Source organism: Vulpes lagopus, chromosome 13, assembly GCF_018345385.1.
Source record: "Vulpes lagopus strain Blue_001 chromosome 13, ASM1834538v1, whole genome shotgun sequence".
Classification (NCBI taxonomy): domain Eukaryota; kingdom Metazoa; phylum Chordata; class Mammalia; order Carnivora; family Canidae; genus Vulpes; species Vulpes lagopus.
The window spans coordinates 42,891,094-42,906,842 of record NC_054836.1 but is presented as its reverse complement, the minus strand read 5'-3'; the positions used below and the strand labels follow the sequence as shown (position 1 = coordinate 42,906,842).

At 34.2% G+C, this 15,749-nt stretch overlaps 1 protein-coding gene across 1 annotated transcript in view; it reads right to left on the bottom strand.

Annotated features, from left to right (window-relative positions):
* Positions 1-15,749, bottom strand: part of ZNRF2 (zinc and ring finger 2) — a 104,359-nt gene that overhangs the window by 13,207 nt on the left and 75,403 nt on the right. The window contains exons 3-4 of the mRNA XM_041727861.1: positions 7,307-7,412; positions 741-820 (exon numbers count right to left, since the gene is read on the bottom strand). Of these exons, the coding sequence (XP_041583795.1) occupies positions 763-820; positions 7,307-7,412 (164 nt within the window). The 3' untranslated portion in view covers positions 741-762. The remainder of the gene's footprint in view (positions 1-740; positions 821-7,306; positions 7,413-15,749) is intronic.

Genomic DNA, 15,749 nt, shown 5'->3' with positions numbered 1-15,749 from the left:
TCCCAGTTCTACCTAGGAATTAGCTTGACAAGTCAAGTTTCTTAACCTCTCTATAACTCTGTTTCCTCATCTGTGTAATGGGAATAGCAAGAGTCCTGAGCTCAAAGGGTTGTTACAATAATTAGATGAGTTATTAATAGGTGTAAAATGTTTACAACAATGTCTGACACATAATAATGCAACATAAATGCCAACTAATTATTATGATTAGAATTATAATATTATACTGCATTACCTAAGAATATACTTGTAAAGTTTGGGTAAGAGTACAGAATCTGATTCTGTTTCCTAAATGCATGACCTTGGACTGTTGTGCATACTGCTTCTTAAAGTCATGGAATTAATTACTTTGGGCCTCAGATTTCTTAGTGATAAAACAGGGTAACATGTACTACAATGACTACATATATGTACATGTGTGAAGTTCATACCAATCATATATTTCACAGATTTAAGCACTAACCTAAAATTAAATAACCTAATGTGTTTTAAAGTACCAAGAATGGAGAAGTTACTCAATATGAGACTTTCTTCAGGAATCAATATACTTGTTTTCTATGTTCTCTTTCCATGTGAGTTTTCTACACAGTAACCTAACCCAATGTCTGGGACACAGATGGACAGACGGATGGACACACAAACACTTCAATAAATAAGTGAATGAATAAAAATGATGGCTAAGAATGTATAACCCAGGTAACAATTTAATAAGCAATTAAAAAAGAAAAACAGAGAATTACCTATAAAACAGGAAGCTGATGCTTAATCGGAAGGGTGCTCAGGGCAAGATCTATTTACTTCAAACCATTCATCTATGCAGCTAGAAAAGAACAAAACCAGAAAAACTGAAATACTTACGTTTAATTATTTAGATAATAGCCATAATAAAAATTCTTACTTCTTTCTTACAGAAAAAAATATTTTAAATAAGGATATTTGCCATATAAGTAAAAGATGAGGATCTGTTTATTACACTTTGATCTTAATTTATTATTATTATTTTTAGTAATCTCTACACCCAACATGGGGCTTGAACTCACAATCTTAAGACTGAGTGGCATGCTCTATGCTCTTCCCACTGAGCCAGCCAGGCGTCTCACATTTTAATTATTCAAAGAAGTTAAGGAAACAACCTTTGCAAAGTTACACTATAAAGTAGTTTAAATAGAACAACCCTTACCAAAAGAGAATCTAAAGAACTACCACTTAAGCAGTATTCAAAATTAAGTGACAAACGTGGACAGATATTTCTCTCTTCAAAATCTTCATTCATGCAAATATCAATCTGTTCATGTCCCTAATCAATGTAATCAAACCATTTTAAAATTCTAATTCTTAACTGTATCATCTTTTAAAAGACTATATTCCTCCCTTTTTTTTTAAGGTTTTATTTATGTATTCATGAGACAGAGAGAGGCAGAGACATGAGCAGAGGGAGAAGCAGGCTCCCTGTGAGGAGCTTGATGCAGGACATGATCCCAGGACTTCGGGATCATGACCTGAGCCGAAGGCAGATGCTCAACCACTAACACACCCAGGTGCCCCTAAAAGACTGTATTTCAATACTCACATATAAATATAGCCTTTGATTTTAATTCTATCCCATTCTACAATACATATACATACACAAATATACCATCATCTAATTGCATTTATAAAGTATTTTGTGATTAGATCTGCACTGTTTAATGCAGTAGCCACAAGCCACATGTGGCTAAATTTAAACTCATGATTAAAGAAAAATGCAGTACCTTGGTCACACTACCGTATTTCAAATGCTCAAAAGCCACATACATGGTTACTGGCTATTCTACTAGACAGCAAAGATACGAAACATTTTCATCACTGCAGAAAGTTCTAGTTCACTGTGATAAATGGCAAGACCTTAATAAGGTTAAGTAACTTCCCAACAGCTAGGAAGTTACCCAAGTAGAATTTAAGCTGCTCAACGTTCTCACTGTTGACACATTCTCAAATTTGAATATGCCACAAAGTTAGAAGACTTGGCTGATATGCTTACAGGCAAAATTATTATGTATTATTCTCATATCACCTTATAGGATAGTTTGGTGGGTAAAAATAATGAAACAAAAAGGAAAATAAGTAACATATCTCATCCACATAATATTCTTTTAAATATCTAAAATAATTTGTTGCCATTAAGACTTGTCTAAATAATCATGCCCAAATTGGCTTTAGAGATGGTTTTCAGCCTGTTCTCTATCTACTTACTTGGCTCTAGTTGTCCTCTGGTTTACCGGAATATCCTTTAAAATTAAGTACTGAACAGGGGTGCCTGGGTGGCTCACTCAAGGTAAGAGTCCAACTCTTGGTTATACCTCAGGTCATGATCACAGGGCTGTGAAGCTCCCCACTGGGAGTGGAGTCTGTTTGAGATTCTCTCTTTCCCCCCTCTCCCCCTACCCTTGCCCCTCACCTCCCTCTCAGAAAAAAATAAGTACTAAACAAAATACTCCAGATATTTTAACAATTCATGGTTCCTATGTGATTTAAAATGGGCACTTATTTTACAGCCATGTAATTTTGACTCATATTGAGAAATTATCATTGTATGTAATATTCCATAAATACAAGCATATTGCAATTTATGTGTCCATTCTTTTACTGATGGACACTTTCAATGATTCCATGGACATCTTATACATGTCTCTTAGAGCTGTTCTACTCAGAGTGGCCCACAAATACAGTACTAATCCATGAGTCGTCTGTTACCAGTTCTCAATGAGATAAGGAGCTTTTGAGTCAGAATACCCATTAATTTTGCCTCTAAACACACTTTTTATTTTTTTTTAATCACTGCAAGTCTTTTTCAACGAAGACAGTATTATATTGATTTACATTCTGACTCAAGCTCCTTTATTTCACCCTGGACCTGCACACTGAGTAGCAGCACTGTCCTAGAGTACAAGATCAAGAATTCCTCCAGGGATTACACACAGGAGTGGAATTACTGAGCTGTAGAATATATACAGCCCATAGCTATTACAGAACTATTCTCCAAGTATAACAACTTACATTTGTATGTTTCCTGGCCATCTGGGCTTCTTCTTTTTTTTTTTTCTGAATTGACTTAACAACTTTTGCCAAATTTTCTATTTTGCCTTTTTTTAATAGATTTACACAAATTATCCAAATATTTCAGCTATAATATAGTATACACATTTTTGATGATCCTTGTTTTCTACCAAATCAGACATATACTAAAACTAACAGGGTTTATGGGAAAACCACGTTAAGGCAGACCACTCCAATAATACAACCTTGTAACCAGAACAAAGCTCTGTTTGTTCCAGATAAATAAAATACCACTGTAGATATAGGATTTTTATTTTTTATTTTTATTTTATTTTTTTTTAATTTTTATTTATTTATGATAGTCACACACAGAGAGAGAGAGAGAAAGAGAGAGGAAGAGACAGGCAGAGGGAGAAGCAGGCTCCATGCACCGGGAGCCTGATGTGGGATTTGATCCCAGGTCTCCAGGATGGTGCCCTGGGCCAAAGGAAGGTGCTAAACCGCTGCGCCACCCAGGGATCCCGGATTTTTTTTTTTTAAAGGTGAAATCAGCTTGACATAAAGACTCAGTTGGTAGAGCATGGGACTCTATCTCAGGGTTGTGAGCCCAAGGCCCATGTTGGGTGTATAGGTTACTTAAAAATAGAGGACTAAGGAAGGGTTAATATTAATATGGGGACAAAAGCCCAATGCACAAAATTTGAGAACTATGAATGAAGTAAGCAAGCACTTCCAAATAAATCACATGGCCTAACTGAACTGGATGTCAGAATGTTCCATGGATGGGTATTCTTATAGTACCAGGCACACCTCATATACTGGGTGTGTTCAATTCCAGAACATGGAAATAAAGTAAATATTGTAATAAAATAAGTCAAATAAATTTTTTTGTTTTCCAGTGCATGTTCACACTTTACTAAAGTGTGCAAAAGCATCATGTCTCAAACTATATGCATAATAGATAAATCTATTATAAATAAATAAATTTAGATAATTTAATTAAAAATGCTTTATTGTGAAAATAGGCTAACTACCACCTGAGGTTTTAGAAGTCACAATCACAGATCACTGTAACAAATAATGAAAAAGTTTGAAATTTTGTGAGAATTACCCAAAACATAACACAAAGACATAAATAGGATGCAAATGCTGTTGGCAGTATAGTACCAATAGACTTGTTCTATGCAGGGTTGCAAGAAACCCTACATTTTTTTTTTAAAGGTAGTATCTGTGAAGTGCAATAAAATGAAGCACAACAAAACAAGGTATACCTACGCTGTATTCTCTCATAGCTTGTTCCCATTTACGTTTTCATCTGTTTTTATTTGATGCAGCAAAACACTAATGTGCTGAGATATTTTCTGTATGAACCAGTATGATAATCTCATTATATTGTCACTGTTCTTCAACCAACTGCAATGAGCTAAACCCATTACACAAAGTTACTGAAGGAGAATATTGTTTCAGATACCATCCCAATAAATTGTTACGTGTAGTGAAAAAAATTCAGTCTGAGGTCTAGTTTTTACTTTTTCACAGTATCATGATGCAAGAAAGTTTTAAATTTTATAAAGTTTATCAATTTTTCTTTCAAGTTTCTATTGGGGGGGGAGGTATCTTAGCCCTAAAAATATTTACCAAGAGGTCAAGAATATTTCTCTCCATTTTTTAAGATTTTAGCTTCCCTAGGCATATGTTTAGTCAACTGGGAACTGATTCTTATCTCAACTATAAAATAAGGCTTCAACTATTTTTCTATAACAATAACCAACTGATCTCAGTACCATTCACTGAATTGTTCATTCTTTCTCTACTGCTGTAATACCACCTCTGCCAAATCAATTTTTTATTCATTTACTTACTATGTAATAGCAGCTATTATGTGCAAGTACTTTCTAAAATTTAACCCACTTAAAACCTCATAACTGTATGAAATTGGTACTATCGCCTCATTTTCCTTCCCTGAGGGAGGGAAAAACTAAATAACTTAACATATCACACAATGAACTAGTGGAAGGGCTGGGATATGGGGGGAAAGCTTAACTCCCAAGAGTACATGCTCTTAAACTCCATGCTATGCTGTCTCTCATATATGCACAAGTGTTTATGGACTTTATTCCTTTGCCTATTTCACATTTGTCTTAATTAATAGTCTTAAAATATATTTGTACAGGGCAAGTCCCCCAGCAGTTTTCCTCTTCATGAGTATGACTGTTCTTACCATATGGGTATCATCCATGTACATTTTAGAAACTTGTAAAATTACATGAAAAAAACTAGTTGAGATTTGAATGGGATAATATTAACTACATAATTTGGGGTTAAGTGACATTTTTATGACATTGAGTCTTCCTAACCACAAGATGGTATACTTAAACTTTAGATCTTCTGTATCTTTCAGTGAAGTTTTCAATCTTGAGTATCTTTTGTAGGATGTATTCTTAACATCACAGCTATTGTAGTTTCTGTGGCTGTTAATGTTATTATTCTATTAAAAAAAAGTTCTTTTTTCTTACTGAGATATGAATGCAACTGATTTTCATTTGAGCTCGTATCTGGCAACCCTGCTAAGTCCTTAATTTTTTTTTTTTGGAAAGAGAGAGAACACGTGCATTTATGCACAGAGAGGGAGGGACAGAAAGAAGGAGAGAGAGAATCTTAAGCAGGTTTCCATCAGGGATGCTCAATCTTATGACCAAGGGGGGACTGATCTCATGATCCTGAGATCATGGCCTGAGCCAAAATCTGACACTTAGCCAACTCAGCCACCCAGGGGCCCTTCGTTACATTTCTTCCCTAATCTACAAATTACTTAGAAGCATGTGTGAAGATTATTCATCTTTTATTACTGACATATAACTGACCAAGGAACAGTTTTCTGTATGGTACCAATTTTTTGTAGTTTGCTAAAACTTGCTCTATGGCCTAGTACACCATTAATTTCTGTATGCTTCATATGTACTTGAAAAGAAAATGTATCAATTGCTAGGTGCAGATATACATACACCCATTAGACAAACCTGTGAGCTGTATTGCTTGATTGTTCTAGGTCTTGACTCATTTTGTGTATATCTGTTTGACTCAATGAGGACTATGTTGAAATTTTCCATTATTATGACATATTTGTCAATTTTTTTTTGATAGTTCTTTAAATATTTTACCTTGAGACTGTGTCCTTTGGTTCACTAAAAAACTAAATTAAAAAAAAAAGATTTATTTATTTATTTATTCATGATAGACATAGAGAGAGAAAGAGAGAGAGAGAGAGAGAGAGAGAGGCAGAGACACAGGCAGAGGGAGAAGCAGGCTCCATGGTGGGAGCCTGATGCGGAACTTGATCCCGGGACTCCAGGATTGTGCCCTGGGCCAAAGGCAGGCGCCAAACCGCTGAGCCACCCAGGGATCCCCTAAAAAACTAAATTTTATATACTTTTATCATATCATACTAGTAATATTTTTCTAAAATTTATTTTGTCTGATGTCAATTTAGCTTTGTCAGTTTGCCTGTAGTTAATATTTGCCTAGACACAGTTTTCTATCTTCACTTTCATATTTTTCTATATCCTTATGTTTAAGTGTGTCACTCATCAAAAGCCTATCCCAATCTTTCAATCTGCTTTCAACTGGTAAGTCTGTCATATTAGATTTATTAAAATTACTGATACTAGTTTTATTTTCGCCTCCTTATTTTGTATTATTATTATTATGTTCTCTATGCTTTCCCCCACTCCCGCCTTTAAATAAAATTCTACCTTATTCCTTTCACTGGTTTGAAATGTTACAGTCTTCTATTTTTTTGTTTACCTTAACTAGTTTTTTAATCTAAAAATTGTCCTGCGTTACTCTGAAACCAAGAATACTTTATGAGAATCCAGATGGGTGCTGGAGCCAAACAGACGTGGCTAAAATCTCACGTCTTCCATTTACCAGCCACATGACCTTGGAGAGATTTCCTATTGTTCCTCGGCTTATTCCCTCAATTATAAAATGAGATTGTTACAAGATTTACATGAGATAACCTAGCTAAGCTGTTATAGACAATACCTGAGTAATAGTAAATGTTTAACAAATGGTGGATTTTTGGTTACAAACAGATTGGGGCTTAAATCTTAGTTCTAGCAGGAAATAAAAAGCTCATTTTTTAAAGAAACAGGGAGAGGGGGTTTCAATTAAGAAGAAAACTTTTTAGCCCTAAGGACAATGTGTTTGAAACTTTTGAGAAGCACTTTTTACTCTAATATCAACTTGGTTAACATAAAAATAAACTTACCCTTTATGATATATGCATAGACAAGGCAGTCGTGCTATAGTATCTCCCTGCTGCAATTCTTCAAGGCATATTGCACATTCCCCGGCATCTTTACTCAGTACATCCTCTGAGAAAAGAGAAAATGAATTCAGGACAATAAAACTGAAAGAAAAATTATGGGAACGCTAATTTATAAAGAGTGGTGACTGACATATTTTGTCAGAAATACATAAAACTCAGCACCCATATTTGAAATACTATTCATAAGTCAGTGAAAAATATTTACCTTTACTTATAGACAGCATCTCTTATTTCCATTTACATTTAATTGAGGCATTACAGTAAGCAAGAATAGTGCAGAATCATGACTTGAAAAGGATTTTGCTATAAAACTTATCAGCAAGACTGTAATTTGCAATTTGAAATTTATTTTCCTTCTCTTACTAATCAATGTTAATTTGGTGCCCAAGATAGTTCAAAAAAAAAAATTAGAGTCTAATATGGCTGAAAAGGCATGAAAATACTATTATAATTTTTAAAATTAAAAAATAACAAAATTGGGTAATTCAAAGAGATCATTCTGAATAGGAGACTTCTTAAAAAAGGTCTGCTTAACTCAAGAAACTCCAAAGGTAGATTAAAGTTTTTGTGTAGATTCTGAAAGGGACTTTTGGAAACTTGAGAATTTCAGACATGCAACAGTTCTTTTCAATCCTTTTCCAGAACAATGCCAAGCCAACACCAGGCAGCAATTAGACTGGCTTCCAGAGGGCCCTGCAGAGTGTTTAAAATACTACTATGGTAAAACCCTTTACAAAGCAAAAATTCCTTCTGATTAAAAAAAAAAAAAAAAAAAAAAAGGTCCTTCAATTGATGTTTTATACTGAAAATTTAAATATTATATTAATGTTAAAGCTTTATTTTTAAAAGGATCTTGCCTAAAACAGAGTTATGTTAGCCAGATAAAATGAGGAAGAACTAAAACACACCATCGCTGGAGAATACGGAGAAACCGCTGAATGTATGAGAACTTAGTAAGCATAGACAATAGAAAGCTAAAGCAGGAACACGCAGTATGAATTTATACCACAGATAACTAAATTACTATCTGTAGAAATAAAAATCAAATAGGCTAAAGAGCAAAGACGACACCAAGCTCTATCTAAATGCTGAATGATAGAGCAAGGTAGGAAGTTCCTAAAATTCAGTGTTTGTCTGGTACTCCCACACTTCTTATAAAACCAAAGAATTTAATTGTGCATATATCTGTAATCATTCCTTGTAGAAAAATGCATTGTCTAAGAAGCAGTTCCCCCTTTGGCTACTTATTTTGAGACAGCATGCATAAAAGGAAACACAGACCTTACTGGGTCTATACCAGCAGATGCTAGGATTAACCGGTAAAGCTGGAGGAGTAGCAGGGCACCCCCTGTGAGGAAAGGTCTCAGCAAGAAGAGTTCCTGTATTCACAATCTAGAGAATATGCTTGTGATGATTCTAGCTAACTACTGGGTAGTTCACAAGCTGATGTATCACAATCAGAGACTTGACCAGGATAAGTAAAGCTGGGTAAGTGGAAAATGTTCTTATTAACATTCCCCTCTAGTGTCCTATCCCCATTTCTCTCTTCTTCACCCTGGAGCTCCCATCCATTATCTTCACTCCACCCATCCCAATCCTGATCCCAAATGTTTTCTTCCTTGTTTCTTGATCTCCATTTTCCTCTTATTGTTCTGGACATCTTTCCACAGATGGGAAACCAGTTTAATTTAAAAAACCTAATTAGTGATTGTTAATTGTTATATTGGGACCCAGAAGGAAGCCACTCCAGTGGCCCCACCCATGTCATAAATCTAAACCTAAATCATCCTGCACTTATGGAAAACACCTCACTGTACGGCTATAGGCAGCTTATGTTACCACAGAAAACAGGAGGACCTCCTAGCCAATCATGCCCTGTTTTGGGGCTGCCTCTTCTAATATTTTATAGAAATGGCTCTTGGGAAAATACCTTGGGAAGTGCTCATAAGGCACTAGGTACTCCCTCAAACTATGGACTGTCTCCCCTTGAATAAAGTACATCAAACTCATAAACTCATTATTAAATTGTTTCAGTTTTGCCATTTGACACACTAGGATAGCAGTGATAGGATGTGAAGGAGATGCTAAAAGATCTTAGGAAAGGTTAGTCCAAATAATACAGTATATTCTCATAGAAATCATTTCTTTCACCACAAAGATATACCACATCATAACGAGTCTAAGTTCTACAATAAACTTAAAAAAAAAATCAATCACTTTTTATCAAGCCTAAGACATCAATGATTATAGCATGTACCAGTAGTTTACACACGGGTAAGGAAAACAAAAAGCCCCTCAAAACCAAACCAAACCAAACCAAACCAAACCCAAACAAAAAAACCCACCATTAAAATGACACAGATCAATTTTAAGATGCATCTCATTTTCCAGAGCTGTTAAAAGTATGAAAAGGAAGTGTGTCTTAAAATTGGCAAAATATGGTATCACAATTTCTACCTTTTGGAATATATTAATATTGCATCTAAATTTAATAAACCACATAATCTCCATTACTTTATATGAAGAAAATGAGATAGCCAACTTTAAAAAATAAAAGCATTGCCATATTTGTGCCATATATTACTATGTAACAGATTGTCAGCACCAAATGAAAATAACTAGAAATCCATTAAGTACAAACTTCTGAATGCAATGTTCACAAAAAAATAAGTGTCTTAACAATACTTTTATGGTGACCTATGACCAAGTCTCAATTCCTGTTGGGAAAATTTTAATATCATGAAGGCCTTGGTTTTTATTTTGTTTTTAAGTAAATTTATTTATGGTATAACAACAAAGACAGATATAATCTGCATGTAATTAACATAATCAGAACTATATATTCTATGTTAAGAAAGGTACACCTATATATAAGAACATTCCAAGCAAACTTCAATGCAGAAGCAGCCAATATTCACTGTTAATAGCTTCTAGTGAAATGATCTCTGCTCAGAAATTAAAAGCTAACGTTAACATATCATAACTACTGCTCAACTGCATTTTGATAAGTCTGAGTGAAGAAACAGTTTAGACACTGCTAAATCCCAGTTACAATCTCAAATAGTAAACGTGCAGTTTTCAAGTTTGAAAATGCAACTTCCCAGAATATTGGTCTTTTTAGGTTTGAAAATGCTTTTCATTTTTTAAGATTCACTAGGCAACATGATTTTTACCTATGACCGGGGTTTGCTAGAATATTCTCTTCTCTCACCCATTATGACACTGTCCTTTCATTCAAAGGACAGTTTTGAGCTCGGTAATGTGAAATATTCAGAGTCAAATACGGCTGGGGAAAAATTACTAAGTCCAGGGTACTGAAGCACCTTCAAGACAGCTGGGAAAAGATCAATAAAAATCTTAAAAAAAAAAAAAAATCTTTAGCTAATTGGGGAACCTGGGTGGCTCAGTGGTTAAGCTTTTGTCTTTGGCTCAGGGCATGATCCCAGAGTCCTGGGATTGAGACCGCTTTAGGCTCCCCATGGGGAGCCTGCTTCTCCCTCTGCCTATGTCTCAGCCTCTCTCTGTGGCTCTCATGGATAAATAAATAAAAACTTGAAAAAAAAAAACTTTAGCCAGTCAATTGAAAACATTCACAAAGATACTACTATAAGCAATATGAAGTAAACATTTTAGGACTGCAAAAACATTGAGGGCAGACAATTAACTAGCCAAAATTGTTATGAGAGAAGCAGAGAAGGGAATACTAAGACTATTTAACTATAGAAGTTAAATTGTCTGACTGGATTCCGGCTCTCCACAAGCACTTATAAATGGAGAGGCACTAAAGATAGTGAATAGGAAACTAAATTTTTATTTCCTTTTTCAAGTGTTGCTGATGCCCTACCTAAGCATTTGGAAAATAATTAAAGCAGAAGAGAACAATGATTTCTAACCAGAGATGGGCACCAGAATCACTTCGGTAGGCATTCTATCTCAACACAGAAGAAAATAAGTTACATATATGCAGGTCCCATCCACAGAGATTCTGAAATATATACCTCCTCAGAAATACAACTGCTATCAAACACCATGTTGAATTAGAAAGAGCATAAGATTTAAAGTTGAAAACTTAAGAGAAATTTCTATCCTCAAAGTTAGCTACATAACCAACAAAGTGTTGGTCAACTATGAGTTTCCTTTTACTCTTCTTTAATGTTAGTACAATAAAGGTACTCAAAATATTTAAAGAATCAAACTAAAGAATTATGTGAAAAACTTTCTAAGTTATCAAAACATTATACAAAATACTCACTTTTATTACCCCTGTTATCAGAAAGTACTTTACAGACTTCTCCAAAAACAAAAGTTGATCATTTTTCTCTTTTTCTCCTCATTCTGGTTATTCTAGTTGTTCCAACTTCACATGATGTCATAAATAATCCCATGCACCAGAAATTTCTACAGGACACTCTTGACTTAACCATTCCTAGAGATCTATTATAGTTTCAAGTGTGGGAACAAGTCCATGCAAACAATATGGCCTAATTCTTAAATGTTTTGGCTTCGTTCTATATTTAAAAGCGCTAAACATGTCCCCTCTGTTACTTATCTTTACATATAGTTACTGTAATTTATTTATTAATCCTATGATGTAACTAATGTTACCTTCACTTTACAGATAAGGAAATTAGGGCTCAAAGAAGTTAAGTAACTTATCAGAACTTACTAACCTAAGTTCTGAGGTCAGGATTCAAATTTAGGCTAAGTTGTTGGCCTGTTTACTATATGAATTTTGCTACAACAAACAATTTCACTTTAAAATAACATAATCAACGAAGCAAATGAACTATTTCAGGCAATTTTAAGTATGAAATACTCAAGTTGGAGATGGCTACATATCTAGAGGAAGTATTCTAGGACTGATCATATGTTTTATCTTTTGGAGTTACCAAGCTGCCGTCAAAACTAGTATCAGAAACGAGCTCATACTTTACTGCTTACTTCCTTCTATTTCACAGGGAAATAGCCCTATCCAATTAGAACTTTCCATGATGACAGAAACTCGTCTTTTTCTCTGTGCTGCCTGGAATGGTAGCTACTAGTCACATATGGTCTGAAAATAGCACTTGAAATGTGGTCAGTGCAACTGAGACATTGAATTTTAAATTTTATTTCATTTTAGTAAAATACAAAACCTGAAAATATATAATAGGTAAGGAACATACTCTTATAAACTAATTAAAAACTTCTGTAAATTGCTATTTTACTTATAGCCTCAAGCTCTTAATTTGCATTGCCCAAAAAAATTACTTAAAATTCAAGCAGCGAAATATGCAAAATTAAGATATTTAGCAAGTACAAGCACATATCAATATACTTATTGCAGATCAAGACATGAAGAAAAGCAGACAGCCAAAAAAAAAAAAAAGATTTTTTTAAAAAGAAACAAAACGAATAAGACCAAATTTGTTAGAGGCAGCCAAGAAAACTCCATGCGAATATTTCATAATCATCACAATTTTATTTTCAGATCAAGCATCCAGACAGGTATATGATCTTTTCAGCAAAATACAATGCCAAGCACTACTATGGATCAGGCATGTTACCTGAAGACTTATTTTTTGTTCTTGAACCCTCAATGATAGCAGTAGAAAACAAAAGCAGCTGAAATGTGAAATAATCCCTAGAAAAATCAAGAATTAAAAAAATTCATAACATTAGTAAGAAGCAATTACTCAAAGAATGAAAAATAGGGGCTCACAAGGTTGATTATTAAATACTTTCAGAAAGAAATTTATTTCTAATGGACTTAAAAGACAAAGTTAACCTTATATTATCGATCCATGAGCTGTTACTGTACTTAAATATAATAAGGGAACTAGAAATGATACTTAACAGAGGGAAACTGCCATTTTCACTATAGGATAAATATATGAATAAAAACATGGGAATAAACTTTATTAAAGTGTCTAAAACTCAAAAGTTCATGGTCAACCTCAGCTTTTAGACACTGGTTCAGCTAGGAATTATTGGCTTCCTATGCCTCAATACTACCGACAATTACTGCATCAATGCTTTTTTTAAATATAATTGAGAATTGACTAAGCACATAGCTACTTTTCATCTGCATCGTTAGAAACAATTTAAGACTAATTCTTTAAAAATGGATACACAGAACTTGTGACTCTTCTGATGACTTTTAAGTAAAAATGTGTATTCTTGGGAATATTTTTGGAAATACAGACATTTGGTGCCTTCTCCAAGAAAATGAAAAGTGGAATAAAATGGAACCAAAACTATAAACTCTAAAAGGTAAAATATACAAAAGGAACCCAAACCCAATACTGAATAGATCTGGCTTTCTTGGGCCTTTTTTTCCCCCTAATTTATTTTAAAAGCCTAGCTAGGGTTGAATATTAAATAAAATTATATATATATATATATATATATATATATAATTATGTATAATATATACAAGCTACCAAAAGTCATACAACTCACCTAAGAAATTATTACATTACCAAATTATTCCCCAATCTTCAAATCAAGATAACTTTCCTATGTCCCTCCCTGTCACAAATCAACAATAAACCAAAATTCACAATCAATACACTGATTCACTAAACTCGAAACAAGTATTTTCCCAGACAAGTTTCCACATTAAAAAGTAAAAGAATATTTCAAAACTGAACATACACAAAAACAGAAAATATAGATTTTGAATTAAACTTAAATTTGGTCCCCTTTTGTTTTGAACACTGCAGAGAGAAAACACTATTCCTAAAAATACAAAAGAGCTGATACTCAAGCTTAATTTATTGAGTACTTTTAAAATTAGATTAGTGTGCTAAATTATAATGTAGGCTATTAATGTATTAATTAATAGAGAGTCAAGCAACCTGGGTAATATGATACAGCAAAAAACCCCACAAACTTATAGACATTTCTTGGTTCAAATTTCTAGGAATATAATGAGGATAACAATACTCATATCATAGGGGAGTGGTAAGAAGTAAGACCTGTGTAGTGTCTAGCACTGTGGCTGGGAAGGCACAGGCAAGTTCTGAACATCAACTGTCATCACAGGCAAGAAAGGACTCTTCCTCTGAGTTTGCTTTCTGCAATCTAAAGAAATGATGAAACCTGCTCCACCTGTCTCTTAAGATTGTTGTCAAGATCTAATGAGATAATGCAAATGTGAGAAGGCAGTCTCATGGAAAAAAGAATAGGCTTGGACTTTGGACAATGTGCCAACCTCTCCGAGCCTCGTTTTTCTTCAACTAAACTATGGGTCATAATAACCTTATCTCATATGGTCTTTAATACTGATTAAAAGCAAAAGAGCTAACAAATGTGCAAATACTTAAAGACTTAAACTAAATGTTAGTTGAATATAAACAAAATTTTACTACGGTATTACTGAGGTAAACAAATATGTCAACTCGAATGGTTTACAGCATGCAAAAATACCTATTATGTCAGAACTACCATAAGATTTATGAACTAGAACTCTATTGTTTTGTTAGAATGAATCTGAGAAGGGGTATTACAATGTGTCTGTCTACTCTTCTTGGTGATTGGAGCTAAAACATGATGTCTCTCCCTTCTGCTTCCTCCCTGAGGCTGTAAGATAATTAGTAGTAGGCTAATAAATATCATACAAGGGTCACAAACTCAAATGCCTGAAGGAGGATTAGCCAGAAAACATTTGAGGAGTAGCTCACCTTTTAATAATTTTGTAAGAAAAGGAACAGCACAGTTGTGATGAAGAATGCCAACTGATTAAGAGGTAATTACACAAACTGATGCACACAGTCCCATCTAAAGGGGGACCTGCTACTAGAGCAGAATGCCACGTAGGAATGAGGGCCCAACATGGCCAGATAGTATACATTTAAAGCAGCTACAAATTTAGGTTTTTAGGTGAAATTTCTCATTTTCAAAATACTGACTGAAAAAAAAAATCCATTTTGATACTGTGTAAGCCAAATAAGAGAATGGAGTCCGATGTAGTAAATAATCTGCAATCTCTATAGTAAGGACATAGTAAATTCCATGAGGTCAGGGAACCCTGTATGCTCTGCTTATTCCAGCACGTAGCATAGTTTTTTGCACACAGTAAGTACTTGATAAATGTTTTTTGAACAGCTAATGAAGCAAAAGATCTCAGAAGAAACACCAAGTGATAAAGAAACAGCCAATGAACAGAGAAAATGCCCCAAAGTTGTTTCAGTGACCTGGGCACTTTGTTTGCAGTCTGATGACTCAGATGAGCTTAGACCTATTTTTTGTTAAGTGTACTGACTTCTTTACCCATGATGTTATCAGCCAATCAACCAGAAAGCATTGGACATATACTGAGTTTGCCAACAAATACTTATAGGTTGATTAGTACGTAAAGTATTAAGTATGCATGCACAGGAAAGCTATTTAAAATGTCCAG